Consider the following 19,145-nt stretch of genomic DNA (forward strand, 5'->3'; position numbering starts at 1 on the left):
GTTTCCCCATGAAATAAACACAACTGAATCAATACAAATAGTCAGGAACAGTCCGATTAAATATTAGGGCTACATATTGTTGAACCTTACATTAAGAAAAATATATATTTTTTACATTCTAGAAGTAAAAATAACAAAAAACTAAGTTAATTTCTCCATATCCAAAACGTCTTCTATTGTTGATAGCCATGAAGTAAGTTTTGGTGGGTTTGGCTGTTTCCATGTCCTTGTCACTCTCAGCATATTGAAAACATGCATGTCTGCTGATTCCATCTTACCAAGCAGGTTCATGCCCCCAAAAACCTTCTAATTTTAAAAGGTTCCTTTAAATTGAATATATATACCTTAAAGGTTTTCTCCACCTCTTTCCATAAAGGATTCAGACTTGGACATGTAAAGAATGAATGTGTATATTTAGCCACTTGCTCATTTTTAAAAGCTAAATCTACATTTATATATGAAAGTATTTTCCTCTCCAGAGTGAGGCTGTTTTAACCCTAAGGTTCACACAAAATCACAACCATGTCTGTAATGAAAGAGGAAACATGTATTAAAGGGTTGAAACATAACTTTATTTGTTTTGCACAGTATTTCCACTGAACAATTTTAAATTCAATATATTTTCTTTACATTTTTTTTTATATTGTTGCCGTTTCCTGTATGTATTCTTTTTTCCATGTTCATGTTTGTGTGTCATGTTAAGCTGAAGTGTATTAGTTTCTCGTCACTCATTCATACCGTCGGTAAAGTCAAGTCAAGTCACAGTATAAGATGGGTAATTTTGAGCAAAATGAAAAATCATAAACAAGAAAAGAGAAAATAAATACATGTAAAAGAAATGAGAGGACCAGAGCCGAGGCTACACCAGGACTGGTCAGTGATGGCATATGAAAAGTATTTTTTTCTTCTTTTTTTTTTTAAACAAACATGCAGCATTGTAAACATTTGTAGCGTAGACATTACTTGAACAAGCCAAGCATGGCTTTAGATTTTAATGTAGACATGAACACCTTCTAGGACGGAAGACAAGTCAGGTTTGAGATATTTAGTGATGTCTGTTCAATCCCCCATAGACAACAAGGTTCCTGATCATGCAGCCCGACAAGGACAAAACTTTTACTCTAAACACAATTATTCAAAAATATAGCCCAGAATATCCTGATCAAGAAAAAGATCAAGTAACGCAGAAAGGCTTGTATCCTCACTTCCTATTTTTTTCTCTCCTGTGAAATGTTCTAATGAGACTTTTTTTTGTCCTCCACTTCTCAGAAGTGATTAGAATTGCATCTGAATCCCTGTCAATGTATCAGAACATACATATAGTTTAACTTATAATACTTTTTAATGTAAATCACTGCACAATTTCTGAATCCCAGATTTTATCTTAGAAAAATGTCAAGTAGTCACCTCTTTTAGCTCCACCCAATGGAAGGAGTGTCACCTGTGTGAGCAGTTTGTAGGTGGATCTTTGCCTCTGGGGCGCCGGATTCGCAGACAATAATTATTGCAGTCGTCTGGATTATTTGTTGCAGAATTTTCTGGCTCCCTAAACAGTACTTGAACTTGAGAGAAAAAGAAAAGCGAGAAAAGTGGGACTGAGCTCATGCGGCTTCTAATGAAAAGAAGCACGTTTTCAATGGCCTGGAGCAATCTCTCAGTCAGACTGACTGGGTCAACACAAGCCAATCACATCAACTACTGAAAACAAAAACAGCAAGTCAATAATTTAAACCAGCCTTCAGGGGGACAAGACTTTGTTAAACTAAGTTTGACAATGAGGGCAGTACCTGCATTTGTCTGCTGTGATAGTCGCTTTTGTTTTCATAATTTGTATCATGGGCCACATTGAAGTTCTACAATATTTCTGTCAGCGCAGACTTTGAGCACAAAGAGGGACTGGCTGCAGGCGGCCACCTAAAGATGAGCTAAACATTATTCTCTGCTGATTCCACCACAGGAAATTAATGAATCAATTCCAAAAACATTTGCAGCGTCGCTTTGCACAGTGAAAATCTTTTAAAGACGTTTAGCATGGGAACCATCACACCAACGGACAAGTCGCTGGAAAGACCAGTGTTATGCAGTTTCTCAAGTCCTCGCCCCCCCTCGCCTTGACATTTACACTTCCTTTATTCCTTTTTTTTGTTTTTTTAGGTGCCCACAGTAAAGAATGCCACCTTTCCAAAGAAACAATGGCTAATAATGTAACTTTAAAGATAAGGAAAAATAGAGCAGCAATGTTTTGCACAAAACGTGTGCACATTCAAGTAAATAAAAGATATAAAGGAAAATAAATCTATAAGTCAAAGACAGATACATAAGAACCTCCAGTCTTTGTTGGTCAGGTTGGCACTTTTGTGAATAGGAGTGCATTTTCATTTTTCAGAAATATATAATATTTTTCCTGATTGATGCACTGATTTTTTTTAAACATCTCGATTCTGGCGTTATTCGTAAGAGGAGCACAAAATTGTCCATTAAATCGAAGACTTCAGTTATCAATGCTGCTCCACATATCCTTCATGTAGAGGTATGTTCTTGATGCTCAATTTTACATGATTTGACCTCTTCTGTCTGCTGGGAGCTCACATGTTCTGTGGACCACATTTTCACTCACAGAGCCAAAACGGACACTCAAATGTATGATCGTCTGTCAATGAACCACTGTGGGTAACAGCAGCACTATGACACTATGATAATCTGCATTGACAAGGGAAATTGTAAAAATGTAATACCGAAACAAACTAAAGGGAAAAGATAAGTCGGTGCATCTAAAAAAAGAGGCTCTACCAAGGAAGTGGAACATCCTTTGGAACAGAAGAGATCATTAAGTAAGTGTGTAGATAGCTCCATGATAAAGTTTCTCCTGTGATCCACAGAACAGAGGCTCCCAGACTCTGATGGGGACATAGTCAAAGAGTTAATCTACCTCTTCCTCACACAGTGCCTGTCAGTCAAACATCACACAATCACAGTTCTGCTCCATCCACAAAGCCTAAAACTCTGACCCGAGATCGGCTTCTGTCAGAGGCAGCGCTGATCTCAGGTCAGAGTTTACAGGACTGATTTAAACCATCATTAGTCGTGTGGCTAGAAACAACTCAAGAGTTTCCATGAGGCTTCACAGCGTGTGTGCACCGAAACCTGTCTCTTCGTTGTCTCGATTAAAACTGAAAACAATCTCAAATTTAAATTAAAACGGAAACCAACGGAAACTTCTTTTTACACATAAAGAAAATGCTGTGTGCTCTGAAACAAAAAAAGCCAAAATGGCAGATCTCACACTTTGGAGAAAATTCAACATAAAAGAAAAAAAAAAATCCTTATGGAAACAATTTTCCTTGCTCCTAGCCACTCATCTGTGTGAGATGTGTGTACAGTGTCTGCTGGTGTTGTATGCAAGTGTACATGAAGTGTGCGCAAATATATATGTATATATATAATGCAAATACATCAAAATTCAAATATATAGATATACTTGAATTCGTTTTTTGTTGCAGTTAGGCTCGTCACTGATCTGAGATATATCCCCAGCCAAACTTTGCTTGTTGTTACACCCATGATGGGACAAAGAAGCGGCATAGACTTTCCTAGCCAGGCAGAGGATAGGCTATTTACATCAACACCGTATACATATCACAAAGGACCCATGCAAAAATCATTATCTTATCAGTTGTCATTCCTATTCCTCAAAAATATGGTGATATAGAATGCCATAGGTTACATATCGACTCTACCGCTATGAGAAACTCCACCACCTTCACTACACTATCACTATTAACACCACCAAACCAATTAGTTGTGGACCAGTTCCCACTTTTTAGTTGCAAACGCCGTCGACGAGGAACGCTAAGCAGTGTACAGCAATGTCTCACAGTGTTTGTTCTCACTGTTCTTCAACTCTCTGTGCCAACTGTCGGTGTTTGGCCAGGGATACTCAGTGACTGTAGGCAGGGTAATATAACACCATGCAAAAACCCTACCACATACGACTGGGAAGGGAGGGGGAGCACGGAGCCAAGCCGACGAGCAGCCGCCACTTCACGCTGGGGCTTCAACAGAGTCAGAGAGTAAAGACTAAATACATGTCCTCTTAAATTTCTGTGACATCTCTGTCACTCTACTTCAAACATCTGTAATCCGTTGAATTTTTTAAATATAAAAATAAGTTTGTTTTGCTGCTGCTGCTGCTGTTGCCGCTGGCTCATCCCCCTGACACCCCAGCTATGCCTTGATTAATAGTTAAATCACTTCATAATTCAAATGTATTGTTATTAATAACACAGCACACAACGAACATCGGATCTCTAACTATACCACCCTCGAAACCTGGATTTTCTTTTTTTTAAACATATCATCTTAAGAAATAACCCGATTCCAAATCCAATATCTTCTTCAGAGCCCTCCCTAGAGATAGATATTTCTAAATTCTTAAATTTTTTTCCCCCACCTCAAACCAAAACCCCCAGAAATTTGTCCCATTTGAAGAAAAGTTGATAAATGAGTGAGGAACCCCCACCCCCACACATCTTTTAGCTTGGGCATCAGTCTCAGGGCAGTAGACAGCCCTTAATTTGGGGTGGACAAACCCCACCTCCCATAAAAAGAAAAAAAACCACCCACTCCCATACAGATATGATTCCTTTTCCCATTTGCAGATATGCAGAGACCAGTCTAAGGAAAAAGAATCACAAGCACTAATAAGGAGCACATAAATAAGGGTTGGGGAAAAAATAATGAATCATTAAACTGAAAAGGGATAATGTTACAAGTACTTTTTGAATTGCACTAAGTCAGACTGACATCATTAGCTGGGCGTATTTCACCTCATGCACCCCCAGTTTGCAGACTTTGCATGAGGATACATGGGTCGTCCTGAAAATAGTAATGTCCCATTGATTTTTTTTTATTTTTATTGTATATAAAGATATGAATCAACAAGCCATTGTTGCTGCCAATGAGATAATCTAAGAGCTATCAGATGGCAGGAAGATTTCTGCGTGTGCGCTTTAAGCCAGGGCAGACTCACACTTTAGGCAATGAGGTGATCGCTTCCTCATCTAAGTGTAATGGAGCTTGAATGGTGTGCTTCCCCAATTGGTCGGGAAACAAGCGAGTCTACCCTGCGAGAAGAAGTCAGTCCGCTGCTTGATGAGTGGGGGACATTTCTAGGCTGGCGAGCGAGACGGTATTAGTTTTCCTCCAAGGGGCAGGGGTGTGTGTGTGAGGGGACAGTGGAGGTGGAGGCGGGTAGTGACAGATCAGGGAAGGAGGCTTGGAGGTAAAACTCAATCTATGGGTCCTCAATGAGACAGAGAGGCATGGAGGGGGTATAAGGTGTATTTTAGAGGAGATTTATAGCTGAAAGCCCTCCATGGGGGCCTCCTGCTGGGGGAAAAGGAACTGCTGGTTGGCCTCGTCCACCTGAGGGGCAAGACTGCTGTCCTCGTCCTCCACCCCGAAATAGTGCTCAATCAGGTCAAAGGCCTTCTGGTAGATCTCCTGGTTGTCGTGACTCTGAAGGAACTCGATCTTGTCCAGACCTGCGAAGTTGAATAATGTTAATTCAAACGTATGAATGCAAAGTTATCATGAAAAACGTAATTCTTAAATCAACAAACAAAAATATCAGCTCGAGAACAGGCAAATATATCAAAATGTCTCAATCAAAAGCTAATTTAGCACAATTGCAAGTAAGAACTAATAAGTAAATTAAATTTGAAATAGTTTGTGACTGAAAGGCAATTCTGAAACTATAAAATATCTTCAATCATTAGTAATTCTTGAACCATTTTAGCAATTGCATGTTATTACAGGTGAAAATGGCTGCGACATGTATAGTAAAACCAGGCAGCCGGTTAGAGTTATATCATGTCAATAAGTTTAAGTAAAACAGAAGGTGAAGGGCTGTAGTTTTCTAGTTATCTCTCTCTTGCTTAATCCTCACTGCTCAAGGTGGCCATTCACGCTGCAGGCCAAAACAACCCTCAGGTACCAGGAAATATCATATGATCTCTATGAACAGCTGCTTTATTTCCAATTCTGTTGTACTATAAACAGTATACATAATCCATCCATATCGTATGAATTTCCCCTGTACATGTGTTTGGATGTGATTCGTGGACAATACCGTAGGCTTCTTCAATGAGGCTGCAGTAAGGGTTGACTCCAGTGCCGCTGCTCTCCTGCTTGGCTTCTTGCTCTCCCAGCCTCAGGATGTTCTCCAGCCCGTTGAGAGCCACCTGAACGATCTTGGAGTCCATCACTGTCAGCAGATCACACAGCGGCTTAATGCAGCCCAGGTTCACCAGGTACCTGAATGTGAACAGATGCATTAACGACTTAAGTGTTGACAATGGTGTGACAATTTCACTGTCATCATAATGTTCTGCAAAAGACACATCTGGCCATTATTCAAGACCATAACTGAGGATCTGTCAAGAACTGTCTGGACGAGGCAGACAAACACAAGGAGGTTAATTCTACTAGCTCCTGCTTTACAACCAGCCAAAATATGTTGTAGCTGTGGGTGAAAGATGTGTGCTAATATAGGGATAGATATAAAAACACAGGTCAAATGTGAGATCAGGTTTAGGATTATACATGTTCTTTAAAAGCCTTTGTCAACGTACACACGATATCTTGACCATGAAACACCTTCTCCTGACTAGGTCATGGAGTTAATCCAACAGATCTGGTACTGACATATTAACTTAGCAAAGACATGAGCTAGAAACTGTGTTGTCCAAATCAACACTGTCATTAGGAGATACTGTCATGCACAGTTGTGTATTTACTGTAAAGCTGACCTGATCTGCTCTGGTGTTCCTCCAGAGGTGGCGTTGGTGATGGCCCATGCCGCCTCTTTCCTGGTTCTGAACTCGGCTTTCTGTAGAATGTCGATAAGCACTGGGAAGATGTTGGCATCAATTACCGTCTGTGAGGCAGAACAAGATAAGAAGTGAGGGGGAAGTAGCAGAAAGCATACTTTAACATTTCTCCCTTTTCGAGCTTCACACAAGGAAATTGGGATCCGATGAATGGATAGATGGCCCCATCAGTCTCTATAAACTGTATCTATCTAAAACAAATCTCAAATCCAATTATTATTAGTATTTCGTCTTTAGAGATATGTTAATAATTGAACAGAATAAAAGACTGTCTTTTCTTCACAAATATAATCACATAGGTTTCCTGGTCGACTAACAATAGAGTTCAAATGTCTGAGACCACTTGCAATTTTATGATGTGGAATAATATCAAGATTTCCGATTGGACTCGTGATCAGGATTTCTTACTTGCAGGTTGTTCCCATTTCAGTTCTAAGCTTTGTGTTAATGCATCACCTGTATCTGCGCTCTGTTTCCTGCGGTAATGTTCGAGATGGTCCAGCATGCCTCTTTGCGAATAGACTCCTTTGCACTGCTGAGAAGGTGCAGCAGACAGGGCAGGGCTGAGCAGTTCAACACCACCTACACAGAGGGTAAAAACATTACAAACTATTTATGAAAATGCATTGTTCATGTGTTAAATTGTTTTTGTCTTCAGACGATGTGAGCCATGTCTCTGCTTACTATACTCCCACCTGTGTTTGGATATCATCTCCAGTGACAATGTTTCCTACAGCTCTCAAGGCAGGGGAGGCCACCTTATAGTCAGTGTGCCTGCAGAAAGAGGGGATTATTAAAGAATTTTAAGTATTTACAGGCCTTATTCCTGGTGACAGAGATACCAGAGAGCACAGCAGGACTTACATGAGTAGTTCTACAAGACGCCTGCAGACGCCGGAGTCGATGACAGCCTGGATCTTATCATTGGGGCCGTCTGAGAGGTAGGAAAGTGCCCAGCAGGCATCTGCCAGCAAGTCTGGGTCACTGCTAAATAAAAGCCTGGACAGTACTGGCAGACAGGGTGACACCTATACAGCACAGACATAGTCAGGCAGAATTATTAGTGATAAGAATAACACCTACGAATCACATATGCTTTTCAATAGATTGGTAGTTGAGAGGAAAAGCAGTTTGGTTGGGCAACATCTGATTTCTTCAAGGTCACAAAAATATGAACTGGGAGGAAGGCGTTTCACAGCGTGACAATGATAAACTGATTCAGACAATTATTCTAGTCCTGTCATACATGTCACCATAATTAATTGATTATATAAACTAAATAGATTCAACTTAAGTTTCAAGCAGACATTCAGACAAGAAAATCCCAGCAAAATGTCAACATGTACATCATTTTTTGGAAACTTTTTTAGTTATTAAAAAAAGAAACTCATTCACATTGCAGTGGTTTGATGTATAAAAACAGTCAACCTGACTGGCTGTGCGTCAGTAGGAGTATATAGCAGTCACCTCTGTATCTGTCAACCAGAGTTAACCAGCCTATTTTAAGACTTTAATACCAGATGTAACACGACTGTTTCTCCCTTTAAGACCGAGTGCAACGTCTGTGTGCTTCTCACTTACAAGCCAGACAGGACGTACATAGATGCATTCTATTTGATATTTTACTTGACTGAGTCGCTGAAATTTACAGCAGGAAGGGGAAATGCATTATGGGAATAGGATTCTGACACGTAAAGCCAGTGTTAGAGCAACAGTTTGACCGGCCGGATGATGCAACACTGTAACAAGGGCATGTAAGACTTCATTTTCTCAACCACTGAAGCAGCTAGAAACATGAACTATAAATCATTTAAGAGCTTAATCTCCCTGCTTCAGAGGGAGAAATAAAGGTTTTATTGAATGTCAGGTAGCAGGTTGTTTTCAATCTATGTTGAGGTTTTAGAATAATTCCTTAGATGCCATAGGTCTTAATGGGTTAACAGATTGATGGTGTTTAAATTGCGTTTAATCAAAGAAGAAAACTTCGTAAAATAAATATTATGCAGTCACAATACGTTTCCTGCACTAACTGTGTCATCAATCTCAGGCTCCAATGTAAATATTGTCAGAGACTCAGCTGAATTGAGAGTTGAAAACTGATTTAAACTTTAAATGGTTCAACAATGTTAGCTATCACACTTCATGGTTACGTCGTGGGGTGAAATGGTACCTTTTCAAAAGCAGGGGGAGGGTTTTTTCCTCTGCAGAGATTAGAAAGAGCCCAGACTGCATTCCTAGTCATTGTCAATCTTGTGGATTTGGTCAGAAGCCTGAAATGACAAAGAAAAGCAAATCTCAGTACAAGTGATCATATCAGAAATGTATTATTGGTAGAAAAGCTGAAAGAAGAAATAAGGCAAGAGAAGTCTGAACTCACATTAACAGGGGTGGAAGGATATTACAGTTCAGCACATAGTCCCTGCAAACTGCACTGTCCCCGGCAATATTACCTAAGGCCCACACAGCCTGAAGAAAACGAAACATTGGAACAATGCAGGACAAAACAGGCACACAATGTAACTCACCATTCCAGTCACACCATTTACCTGTTCTTGGACGTCCTCAAAATCTGAGTTGAGTAGTTCTATGAAGATTGGCACTGCTCCGGCCTCAATCACCGTCTTCGTCTGTAAGGATGTGCCTGATGCGATGTTGGTAAGTGCCCAGGCCGCTTCAAACTGCAGTGGCACCAAATATTAATAAGAAACATGGAGTGTTAGCATGCGTTTATTAGACAAAAATAACCTTTCACATGTGAATCATTTTACATTAATGAGTTATGAAGGCACTGGATGATAAGAGTTTACTCCTTTTGTGCAGCGTGACAAAAATGCCGAGTCAATCAGGAACCTATTTAATGCAGAGGAAAGGCATTGCTTTGACTTGTTTACAGATGTGGTGGCATGCAGTAGCACAATCTTAGCTCAGTATCACCAAGTGGAATGAATATGATATTGAATATGAATATAATGAATGTTTGAGAAGGACAGCACCTCATGTAGCAGGTTACACTTCCAGTTGCTTAGTTTACATCAATATTGCAAAAATAATCCAATTGAATAAGACATTGCCAAGTAAACAGCATTTTCTGATTACTTTAAACTAAATAGGGTGAAACTCGCAATAATCTAAAATCGACATAAGACGTGGAGTATTTAGATCTTTGTCGCATTATGTCGACATGTATATATCTTAATCACATTATAACGTCCTATTGGAGTTTTCACAGCATTTTGCGACATCAACATACAACTTATGGCCTGGGTATAAACAAGATGGAAAAAGAGAGAGTTGTAGCTTTTACAAAAAGAAAACACCCAAAAAGGTACTGTATATGTTAGCATTGGACATTAAACTATTTAAGGTTGGGGTTTTAATACATACAACATTTTTACTTCACGTCTATTTAGTTCAGTTTGAACAAATCCTATACACAGAAGGTGTTCACACTGTTTCAGTGAGTGTTTGTACAAACTGACCTGTAATGTGCAGTTGACACTCTTCTTTAGGAACTCCACAAACTTCTCAACTACTCCAGGTGTGTTTATAACTTCATCAATTGGTGGATTTGGCTCTGAAATGAACAAAAATCAAACTGGATGTAAGCATTTTGATCTGTGGTGCTGGTTTAATAGACCTAATATTGGCCTATCACAGATGTATCGATACTGGCGCATATGTTGTCCAGTAAGTGTCAATACGAAAAAATATACAGAACATAATGTGGGAAAAAATGTGCTTTTACAACACTGTTTACAATTAGCAGAGTTCACATCAGAGCAGTGTCTTCACCGCAAGTTGTAAACTAGTTTGTGAAATTCATAGCTGAAAAGTAAACCATTTTTCCCCCATTTCAACACATGTATGAATAGTATCAGAGAGATCGATATCTGAATTATTGAATCCCTGAATCAATATCGTCCTCAGCCCCAAAGGTGCAGTAGTGGCCAAGCTCTGGTCACCAGTGGTATAGAGCTAATGTAATTGCAAAGTATGTACCTTTGGAAAGTAGTTTTCTGAACTTCTGTGTTGTGGCGAGCTGAAGCTCTGGGTCCTCTGAGAAAAGCATCTCAACCATTTCTCTGGTAATTACTCCTTCCTGGAACACACACACACACACACTCTCTCTCTCAACACTTGAACCCACTCACTGCAGACTCATTGGCAAAGCTGAAATCCAATGTAAAATAAACCTTTGACTGGTCCTGCGTGGGCCTCTCTTTGTCTAGGTCGTGAGTCAATGAGACTGGTATTAGGACAATAGACACTCACTGTTACTGGAGAGCTGAGGTAGGAGTCCACCAGTGGACTCTCAAACATGGCCTCCTCTTCATTGAGAATGTCCACGTTCCTCCTCTTGAAAATCTGTTAGAGCCGACAAAGACACTGTCAGCCCAGACTATTTCTATTCCATTCTGATATAATCAAACAGAGAGATAAATGGGATATACAGGTTTGATGTTCTACCTGTTGTTCTCGTTTCTGTTTTCTGAGTTGGATGCCCTCTTCCTCTCTCCGGCGCCTCATCTCCTCTGGGTTCAGTGCTTTGTTCTTGTAGCGGTTCATCCTGTAGTTATCCTTGGCCGGACTAGCTGACGGCTCTGATGGGCACAGACACAGGTAAACATCATAATTAAGACAAGAAGGAAACTAAGTTGTTAAGAATGTCTTTCAGGCTGAAGTTAAGAAGACCATAAATTAGGAAGAGCTGGTGAACTTGTCATTTGTTTTCTTTGACATCTGTAATAATAAGTCATGATGATAAAACAGCATGTACACAGGTCTATATATAAAATGGCCTTGTATAAACAAGCTCACAGAAACTAGACAACACAGCCTAAAAATACACACATGCGCACAAACACACAGAGCTAAGCTATTCATCAACCAGTCAGCTGGCAGAGAGAACAAATGTATTTATTCAGTGGAGTTAAATTGCAGAGTTAGCATAAAGCGGTGCCCACACAGGACAAAATGCCCATTCTCAGTATTTGTGCAGTCATGCCACCAGAACAGGGCACTGGGCAGATCCCTGAGTCACCCGGGGGCTACGAGAGAGAGAAAGAGAGGTGGGAACATAATTTAAAAAACTGCCACCAGCACAGAACGGTGCCAACCATCTGTGCCAAGAGCCGCAATTGCAACAGCGGTGGTTTCCGAGGTTAAATATCGGTACAAGTGGCGCAAATTGAGGGCATGCTACGGCTTGAGGGCATTAGCGAAACCAACCTTATAATAAAGCTTATGCATGTGTGTAATGTGTCCAGATGGTAAAGCCACAGGGCGTGGATGGTCACACGAGCACAGGTTGCAGTTGGATACTGCTGTTACTGTAAAGTGTTAGCTAGATTAGCTGCTGCACTGACTCTTTGGGCATAGAAATAGCCCTGCTGAAGGCCTGTGTCTACGCTGGCACTTCCGACGAGACCCTAACGGCATTGACCTAGGAATATTTGAACTTTTGCTCCTTTACAGCAGAGATGCTACACAGTGTTGACGTTGCATGGATGTGTTGAGTCCGGCTGCTGGGTGAAAAGGACGGCTAAAATAAAACACAGCACCAGGGATAATAAAGTTGCCAAACAATAGACGGAGTCCTGTCTGTTTAAGGGAGCAACAGTATCTACTCACACAGACGTTTCAGTCACGGATGTTGGCTGCAACATCATGAATGGAATTAAATCCCCTTTGCTGTAGAGTGGTGGCAGAAAACACAAAAGCTATGCCTGCATGTGCGAATAAATCTGAAAGTGAATGTCTAAGTTCGTGTGTTTGAGTGTGTCGAACCAACCCAAAGCTTTGATTTAGTGATCCGATGACAAGATGACCACCAAACAGTAGTTCACCTCTAACACACTTTACCGGTATTAAAGCAACTAGAGGAGGCTGGAGGAGGAGGAACATGACTCCTGCTACGAAAATAAATTAGAATGATCAGAGGTTTGTGATGCAGCTCTGTTTTATAAACATGACATATTTCCATTTGACATGTATATTTAAGCAGGAGGGTTTTTGACACTTGTGGAAAAAATGACGAGCTTAATCATGTGAGGGAATAGTCTGGAAAACGCCGGCACCCCTGGTGTCACATGTACACGCAGGCTTCTATAGGGCTGTCAGATGCTTCTGTTATTGCACACGCATAAAAGCGAGCGAGTGTTTAATTCATCCGTTGGTGTGGAATGTACTGGCTCGGTTATTTCCACTTGACGGTTAAAATATCCCAAACAGCAATAATAAAGAACACAGGCATGATTTTGTTAACTTTGTATTGTACTTCTACGGGTGTGGAGGAGGCTAAATGACAGAGCTAACGCAGCTAGGCTAACGTTAGCACTAGCCGCCATGCGCACTTAAATCTGTGTCCGGTCCATACAATTATAACAGTGTCATCTTATAAGTGTTGGTTTAAAGCACTTTAAACCATGATTTTATATCGTGTAGGTCATCGGAGGGCAAACAGCCTCGCAACGTTGGAAATAACTAGCGGAGCATTAGCACTAGCTAACTAGCAAGCCAACGTTACCAACATCCACACCTATGTTGTAAAGACATGAAGTGGCAGGTGAATATAAGGCTGCAGTTGCTGATACGCAAGCTAATATTATGACATAGAAGACAACAACTTTAAACCTAAGCTATCGGGTGTCTCCCCGTATGTCTCACCATGAATAGATTGTGATGTAGCGTCGTGCTAACGCTAGCTGTTAGCCAAGTTTCCCTCAAGTTAGCTAACAAATAGCACTGGCTCTCTCGGGTTTGAATTAGGACAGTATACCTCAATTTCCACCTGATACAAACACTGCTCTGGTGATAGTTTATACAAAAAAGGACACTAAAGTGAAACAGAGACACATGATGCTACTACTACGTAGCAACGACCTGCCCAGCTAACGAGTTAGCTACCTAGCTAAACAACAGTGAGAGGATGATTTCATAATCTCTCCTCCCGACGACACGGCTCCATCTCACAACAGCGTGGGTCTGTACCCTCGAGTCGTCGGACATCTTACCCATCGTATCCTGTGTAGTTCGCTTAGGTCGAGTCGTGGAAATTTGAGTCAATTTTAAATCCTTTCCACTCTTCAGGCTTTTCCAGAATTTGCTCCTGTAAGCAATATGTCTGCCGGAGACGGAAACCCTGAATATAACGACAACTTCCTGCCGCAAGAGGGCGCAGCCGCCCCACGAAACATTATCCCCACGTTCACTAATCTTCACCGAAGCGTCTGATCTCCCTCACGTGCGCAAATATATGTCCATGGATGATCAGGTTAGGCCTGGATCTATTTAGTCCTCACATAGATACATTGATCAAAGCCCATTCATTAATGGAATACAGTGACAGATATCAGAGGAGTGCAGGAGGACACGTGTCTTTACAATGACGTTGTCTCTGTGTCCTCTCTCCAGTGTGGTACCCTCTGGTTCAGGTTCCTGTCCGTCTCGGTCCTCCACATCTCCCTGTGGTTCTGAGACTCTGCCTACACCAACGGCCCAGGATCCCCCAGTGTTTTCCCTCGAATGGAACAGGGTACCATGGCTTATACAGGTGAGGTGCATCTGTGGTCAATTTGCTGGGAGCATTAAGTGGAAAATTACTCCATATATACTAATATATATATAAATATATAGTAATATATATATTGCGATGCAGCATTGTCCTCTGACTTGGACCCCCCCCCCAAAGCACCCATCAAGGGGGACCTGGGGAGATACACCAGAAACTAACTATAGGGGGCAATGTTGTACAAACAAAGTGGAAGTGATGGGGGCTGCTGTCAGGGCAGCTCTTTGCCTTATTAGACAGAGCGGAGGTCAAGTCAACCGTGGCACGACTGAGATACTTCGCCATGATTATAATTTCTCCGCAGACAAGAATAAATGTTGTTCATGGCTCTGTCGTGCCCTCACAGCGCATCCAGAGGCCCTGGGTCCAGCTTCACTCGGGCAACATGCAGTGGCAGGTGTGCTGGTGCACAGATGGATCAGGAGATGCTGCCTGCTGGTTAGCCTCTCTCTAAAAGGTATCAAGTAACACAAACACAGGGAGCAGATTTTGTGCTACAGTCAACACGAGCATTCCAATGCTCTCAGATTCAGTCCGCGGGGCTGTAGCTGGGACTCGTCCTGTCTGATTTCACACGGCCTCCTTTGTGAGTTCTTCACCTTTCTCATTTTTAGGCCTGCTGAAGCACATCATGCAAGCAGCCTACACTTTGCAGAGCAGCAGAGGCTATCCATTAGTCAATGCCACAGAGTAAAGGCTGCCTCTACGATGGAATCATAAGAGCAGAGCAGGGCTCATAACCGAAAGGGCGGTTTTAAACAGTGCACCGGGAAGGGCCACTTCTTCTGCTGTGGTCTCGAGTGGTGGGATGAAACAAAGTGCATTTACTTCATTACTGGACTTAAATTCATTTTACTTGCATCTGTACTTAACTTAAGTCGATTTTTTTTGTTGTACTTTTCACATTTACTCCGCTACACGTATCAGCAAATATCTGTACTTTCTACTCCCCAATGGAAATTGTAACATATTTATATTTGTAAAAGTAATGAATAAATAAACTGGAATTGATTAATTGATTCAATCAGAGGGGACGGTAGGGGTAACATAAGACCCCATCTCCTGCAGCAGCTACAGGAAGCAAATGATTCATTTGCCACCTCGCTCATACAGCTCGGAAGTGAACGGGAGGCGAAGCTTCGAATGTTTAAAAGCAGCTACTTATTAACTTTTTCTCAAGATGAAAGTTAATGTGGTACTTTTACTTTTACATTTTTGTCTATTTATTTGTAATTTTGTCCAAGTAAAATGTTTGAGTGATTACCACTCGTCTCCCACTGGCCATCAGCTTCCCTGTGTACATACAAAAGACCCTGCACTACATGTCCTCCTTTTTTCCGACTAAATCCAAGCTGCTGTAATGCAAAGAGAAAGGGGATCCAAATTAACAAACAGGAAGACCCCTCCTGATGACCTCATTAGTGGCCGGTGCCTGTCTGTGCTGAGCCAGCAATACTGAGCGACCACACTGCGTTTTCAACAAGCAAATTAACAATGCTCCTGCAGCACGACGAGAGCAAAAAACTGGATGTTGATTAAGTGCAATTTCATCAAAATTAGTTGTTCAGTTGAGTCTGAAAAGAAGATACAGCGTTTGTTGATTGTGTTTTCGTCCACACAGGCTGTGTTTGGGGACTGGATATCGAAGCAATTAAAAGATCTCTGTCTGAGGATCTACACATTTCTACGCTGGATGCTTTTTGTGACTGTTGATCATTTTCATTCGTGGGAAGATTATATTTTATCCAGCTTGGCATTGCCAAGTGCCTGCCCCGCTTGTATCATGTCCCTGACTTTCCTGTGTATTTATGATTAAACATCGAATGGTGCTCAGCTCTCTGCAGGTAGAACACACAATAAGTCGACTTTTGCCCATTAAGACAAAGATACATAATCACTGAGCGTGTTTGCAGAGTAAAAACTCAGTGATGAAGTGTCAAATGCAGTTTGGATTTGATTATATACCCAGTTTAAACTGCTCCTTAATTCAATTACAGCAAAGTATGTTAATAGCGCCAGTTTGTTGAAATGTGAGGGTGTGTTCGGGCCGCCTGTGGGAGAGAGAACATCTGCACGGCTCTGCGCTGAACGCTTTGTGTGCGAGTTATAAAGAGGGAGGCAGATAACGCCATGGGGAGGATAGTGTGCGGAGAGAGCATGTGTGTCAGTGCATGTGGGGCGTGAATGGAGAAGAGGAGATATGTCTTCATAATATAGTGTTAAAAATCCATTCAGCACCGTCCATCCCTACTTTTTTTATCTGATGACTGCCCCCCCCCTTCCTTTCTCTCTCCGTCTCACTGTCTCCCTTTCACTTCCTGACATCTACCAGGTGGCAGGGCCGATATGTGAGATGCTGAGTAGGTGATTTTAGAATATTCGTCGAGGATCATTCGATCATCCCCGCCCCGTGTGTGAGGGAGATTTGTGGGAACCATTTGAATACTAATGTGTGATTTTCACCTCACGGGATAAAAGAGGAGTCTGTGGCTGTGGATTGTGGAAGCAAGAGACAAAAAGTGACATTGTCACCGAGCATATATGGCAGCCAATTTTCATTTGAGATGAGTGGGATCTCACTTTAAATCTAACTCTATATCCCGGTTTGATAATCCCCCTTACTCTACAGACCACTCAGGGTATTACCTGGTGGTTACAATGCTTCAATCATGGTGAAAAATACCTCTCTGGAGAAATGGCTGTGTCTGCTAATTTCTGAAAATGGCAATTTGACAAGCAAGGCCATTTCAAAGAAGCCACTGACAAAGCGTATGGACTAGACAAAACAAGTTCTAATTTTACCTCTGCCATGGAGGTGATGTTTTCATTTCTGACTGCTTGCTTGTCTGTCTGTCTATTAGTTTGTTTCTAAGCGGCATTACAAAAAAAACTACTGCACAGATTGCCATGAAATTTAGTGGAAGGATATGTCAGGAATGAACCTATTACATTTCGAGTGCAGTTTCTGGTCAGGGAGCGGATCCAGGAAGGTTTTTTCACATTAACATTGTGACACAGGGCATTTTTCAACTCAGAGTACAATTCATGGATCTTGATAAAAAAACAATCTGACATGTTTAGGGGAATGATATTTATGAGTGTGTGCAATTTAGTGTAGATCCAAATAAAAATCTGGATATAGTGGATTTAAATGTGGTTTCATAAGGGGACTGTTAGGGCTTGGCAAAGGCGTGCTCTCTTCTGAATGAAATTCTCATTTTCATTTTCCCCTCAACTGCTTCCACTGCCTTTCGTTCCCAGTGAAATAGTAAAAATGCCTTTATGTCCCCATTTTGTTATGATTCACTGTGTCTCAGCCTTCTTGCCCCAACTCTGATTGTTGTAGCCATGTGGAAAATTCAATAAAACTTTTCTCTCGTCATTTTTACAAACACTTTGTACAAACCAGTTTGTCTCAAACGTACCGAATGCATTACTGCACATAAAAAATTTAAGTGACTAAAAGTAAAAGTAAACTACTTCCATTCTCTGAAATTGATTTCTTGCATTTTTCTCCGCATTAGCCTACTTCATGACTTTTGATTTAATGTGATGAGATGTGTTATGTAAATGACACTGTCGTCACATAGGCAGAATTTAAATCAGTACATTTTACAAGTATTTTCTACACAGTTCAGTTCAGTTTCATAATATGCAGCTTAAATGGAACAATGAAATGTAATGGAGGAGAAAACAGGTCAGCAATAACAGAGCACTAGCTGATGTGAATACTTGAGTATTCCCTTTTCTAAATAGTAGATAAATTGTATTTAAATTAGACCTTTACCATAACTAGTTATTTTACACATCATGATTTTACATGTGAAATCATCTCCTACTATAATTGTTCAAAATAACCCAACATTAGTACAACCAATTGTAGCAGTGATAATCCAATCGTGTCATGAATGTTTATATATAATAGTTTAATTAGATATTACGATGTAAGTGCTTTTGAATGTAGTTAGGTAACTACTGATTTTGCCGATTTATATTTTGATGGCATTGATTTTGTTGCTTGAGCTGAATTATTCTTTATATGAATGTTCCCACCTATATCTGACCTCCATATTTGGTGGCTGGATGTCTCACCAGCCAAACGGCACAGCGATGGCGCAGTGTGGGCTGAGGTGGCAACGACAGGCTAATGCCAAAGCATTTGAGAGAGAGGTAGACACAGAGGGAGGGGGGGTAAGAGAAAGTCTTGCATCAGAAAACACTTAGGGATGCCAACAGAGTAGATGAAGCAGAGATCAATAAGGTACAATTATTGTACACACACTGTAATTGATGAACACGTGGTTTGGGAGGACTTCCTCGCGACCCTGTAAACCTTACAAGCCAATTTCAACCCAATCGATGTGGCTCAATAAGGCCAATTAACTCAAAGTGCCTTTATTTACCAGATATACTGGTCGCCATACTGCAGGGCGTCTGTATCTTTATTTTTGGACCTTCTATAAATAACACACACAGCAGGAGCAGCAGCAGCAGCAGAGTGCTTTAAAGTCCTTGACTATCAAGGGAGGCACCGTGTCTATTTCTTTTCTATTTGCAATACAGCACATTCAGCTCTTTCAGATTAACATTAGACTCCAGTGCCGTGTGTAATCCTTGAAGAACCAGCTCTCGCAGCTGGACTCCATGTCATGCTTCCTCCGCAGAAAATGTAACTCAGAAATATA

At 41.1% G+C, this 19,145-nt stretch overlaps 1 protein-coding gene and 1 long non-coding RNA gene across 2 annotated transcripts; one reads left to right on the forward strand and one right to left on the reverse strand.

The window, feature by feature from the left end:
- Positions 1-550: 550 nt before the first annotated feature.
- Positions 551-14,052, reverse strand: kpna6 (karyopherin alpha 6 (importin alpha 7)). The gene is made up of 14 exons (XM_035182143.2): positions 13,904-14,052; positions 11,358-11,491; positions 11,163-11,255; positions 10,890-10,989; positions 10,370-10,464; positions 9,437-9,568; positions 9,268-9,356; positions 9,061-9,160; positions 7,755-7,918; positions 7,586-7,664; positions 7,347-7,472; positions 6,810-6,937; positions 6,131-6,315; positions 551-5,543 (listed from the first exon to the last, which is right to left on the reverse strand). The coding sequence occupies exons 1-14, from the start codon at positions 13,905-13,907 to the stop codon at positions 5,356-5,358; spliced, it is 1,617 nt and encodes a 538-aa protein (XP_035038034.1). The 5' UTR covers positions 13,908-14,052; the 3' UTR covers positions 551-5,355.
- LOC118124408 lies at positions 14,016-17,797 on the forward strand. Its single transcript, XR_004698730.2, has 4 exons — positions 14,016-14,163; positions 14,304-14,442; positions 14,807-14,917; positions 16,082-17,797. It is a non-coding gene; the product is annotated as an uncharacterized LOC118124408 (long non-coding RNA).
- Positions 17,798-19,145: the final 1,348 nt, after the last annotated feature.

The sequence above is a fragment of the Hippoglossus stenolepis genome, chromosome 17 (assembly GCF_022539355.2).
Source record: "Hippoglossus stenolepis isolate QCI-W04-F060 chromosome 17, HSTE1.2, whole genome shotgun sequence".
NCBI lineage: Eukaryota > Metazoa > Chordata > Actinopteri > Pleuronectiformes > Pleuronectidae > Hippoglossus > Hippoglossus stenolepis.